Source organism: Malus domestica, chromosome 01, assembly GCF_042453785.1.
Source record: "Malus domestica chromosome 01, GDT2T_hap1".
NCBI lineage: Eukaryota > Viridiplantae > Streptophyta > Magnoliopsida > Rosales > Rosaceae > Malus > Malus domestica.
Window position 1 is genome coordinate 4,286,558 of NC_091661.1, and position 1,951 is coordinate 4,288,508.

Below are 1,951 nucleotides of genomic sequence, written 5' to 3' on the forward strand. Positions count from 1 at the left end.
TTTTGTTGATCAGGCGACATCGGATTTGAATTGGGGAAAGAGGATTTGCAATCCCCTACCTTTCTACTCATCCATGTCGCCAAATTGATACAAAATTTATGAAAAAAAATTCCTTCTGCCTTGTCTTTTGAATTTGAACCCTGTTTCCTTAATTCCTTGTTTAAAATAAATCTTTCTTTTTTTGTTTGGGTTGGATCCACCCCTTCGATTGATTGTGTAGTTTCTTAAAACACATAATACCTTACCCTTTTTCAATTGATTTTATTAAAACAGCAAAGTGGATTTTCCATTCACAAAAGCAAAACAAACTAGAACAGTTAACTATTAATTAATGAATGATTCTTTTTTTTTTTTTGTTGAAAGATAGAAATTTATTGAATTAAATACAAATAGCTACATTTGCATCTTCTGCTAAAACATTAAAAAGAAACTCAGGACCTAACTCATCCCAGCCAAACCTCTCGCCATGCTTAACAACGTACGCTGCCACCGAATAAGCTGCACGATTACATTGCCGAGGGGTAAAGCAAAACTTTACCAACTGGAAGAACCTCATCATTCTCCAAATATCATGGAGATAAACCTCAAGAGACACATTAGCCATGGCCTCTTTGTTCAAACACTGAACCAACCCATTCGCATCCGATTCCACCATCAGCCGAATGCCATCTTCCATAATCTCATAGTTAATAATCACCTTCATCCCTTCCTTAACCGCTTCAGCCTCCACCATCATCACTGAGCCATACCGGTCACCCCCTACTCCCCCCCCCGCAAGCTTCGGAATCCCAGCAAAATCCCGAAGGACCCAACCAATTCTCTTCCTCTTCGAGTCACTTCTCCAAGCAGCATCACAATTCAATTTTAACTCACCAAACAAAGGCTTCCGCCATTGAAAACGCCCACCTTCCAACTCTATCACCATCTTCTCCTTCTCCCATGCCTCTTATTGTTACAGATCCTCCTCTCTGTCCGCTGCCATAACCTTGATCGGATGATATTTATATATATTTTTACTTCGAATTCACTCGTCTTTTCTTAGTTAGTTCCTTATATTTTTGAGCTATTTACGTTATTTTTGTGTTTATAGGATTTGTTATGCAAAGAAAATAAAAATAGAACAAGTGAAATTTTATGTAATAAATTCGTCAAAACTGTCTGTGTAGATAAGCTTTTAAATAAAATTAAAAAAAAAAATATATATAATAATAATAACAAGTCATGATGATGTTTGAAACATCATCATGATTCATGTTTTGTAGAAGAAGAAAGGAACGGCAAAGAAGAAAAGAAAAAGAAAGAAAAGAAAAAGAAAGGAAAAGGAAAAGAAGGAAAAGGAAAAGAAGAAAAAAAAAATATAAACAAGCAGAAAAAGGGAGAGAGAAGCAGCAAGCAGACAGCTGCCTTGCGGCAGCAGAAAGAGGATAGAGAGAAGTGGGAGCGGGAAAAGTCAGTGGAAAGCAGGAGAGACAGCTGGGAGCGCAGTAGGCGCAGAGAATGTGGTGGACAGCAACAGAAAAAATAAAATAGAAAAAAAAGAAATGAGGAGGAGGTCAGGAGCATGAGGATATAGACGGGATTGGCAGAAGAGAGAAGGCGGCGGTCTTGGGGGGGAATTAAGGAAAAGGGGGAGCTGCCCTTTGGGCAGCTCGAGAAGGGAGTCAGCGAGAGCTAGAGAGAGGAGAGCTGCCAGTGTGCAGCGTGACAAGAAACGCAGGAGAGTGCTGCCATTGGGCAGCTTGAGAGGAAGTGAGGGCAGGTCAGCGAATGGGATTCAGCGCCAGGTGTGAAGAAGGGAAGAACGCTGCCCTTGCAGCTTGAGGAAGGGAAGACACAGTGTGGGCACGAACGCAGCAGATCCTCTTTCGGTTTAATTTTTCCAAACTTCTCTTTTATTTCTGTTTTTAATAATGTGTAATTAAATTTATGTTGGTTAGAGGTTAATTCAAAG

General features: G+C 39.8%; 1 protein-coding gene across 1 annotated transcript; it reads right to left on the reverse strand.

Annotated features, from left to right (window-relative positions):
• Window positions 1–379: 379 nt before the first annotated feature.
• LOC139196346 (uncharacterized) lies at window positions 380–925 on the reverse strand. The gene has a single exon (XM_070822142.1). The coding sequence runs from the start codon at window positions 923–925 to the stop codon at window positions 380–382; it is 546 nt and encodes a 181-aa protein (XP_070678243.1).
• Between the last annotated feature and the right edge of the window lie 1,026 nt (window positions 926–1,951).

Bases quoted from the DNA above. Each gene is read 5' to 3' on its own strand.
- LOC139196346 (XM_070822142.1), bottom strand. From the start codon at position 925: ATGGTGATAGAGTTGGAAGGTGGGCGTTTTCAATGGCGGAAGCCTTTG.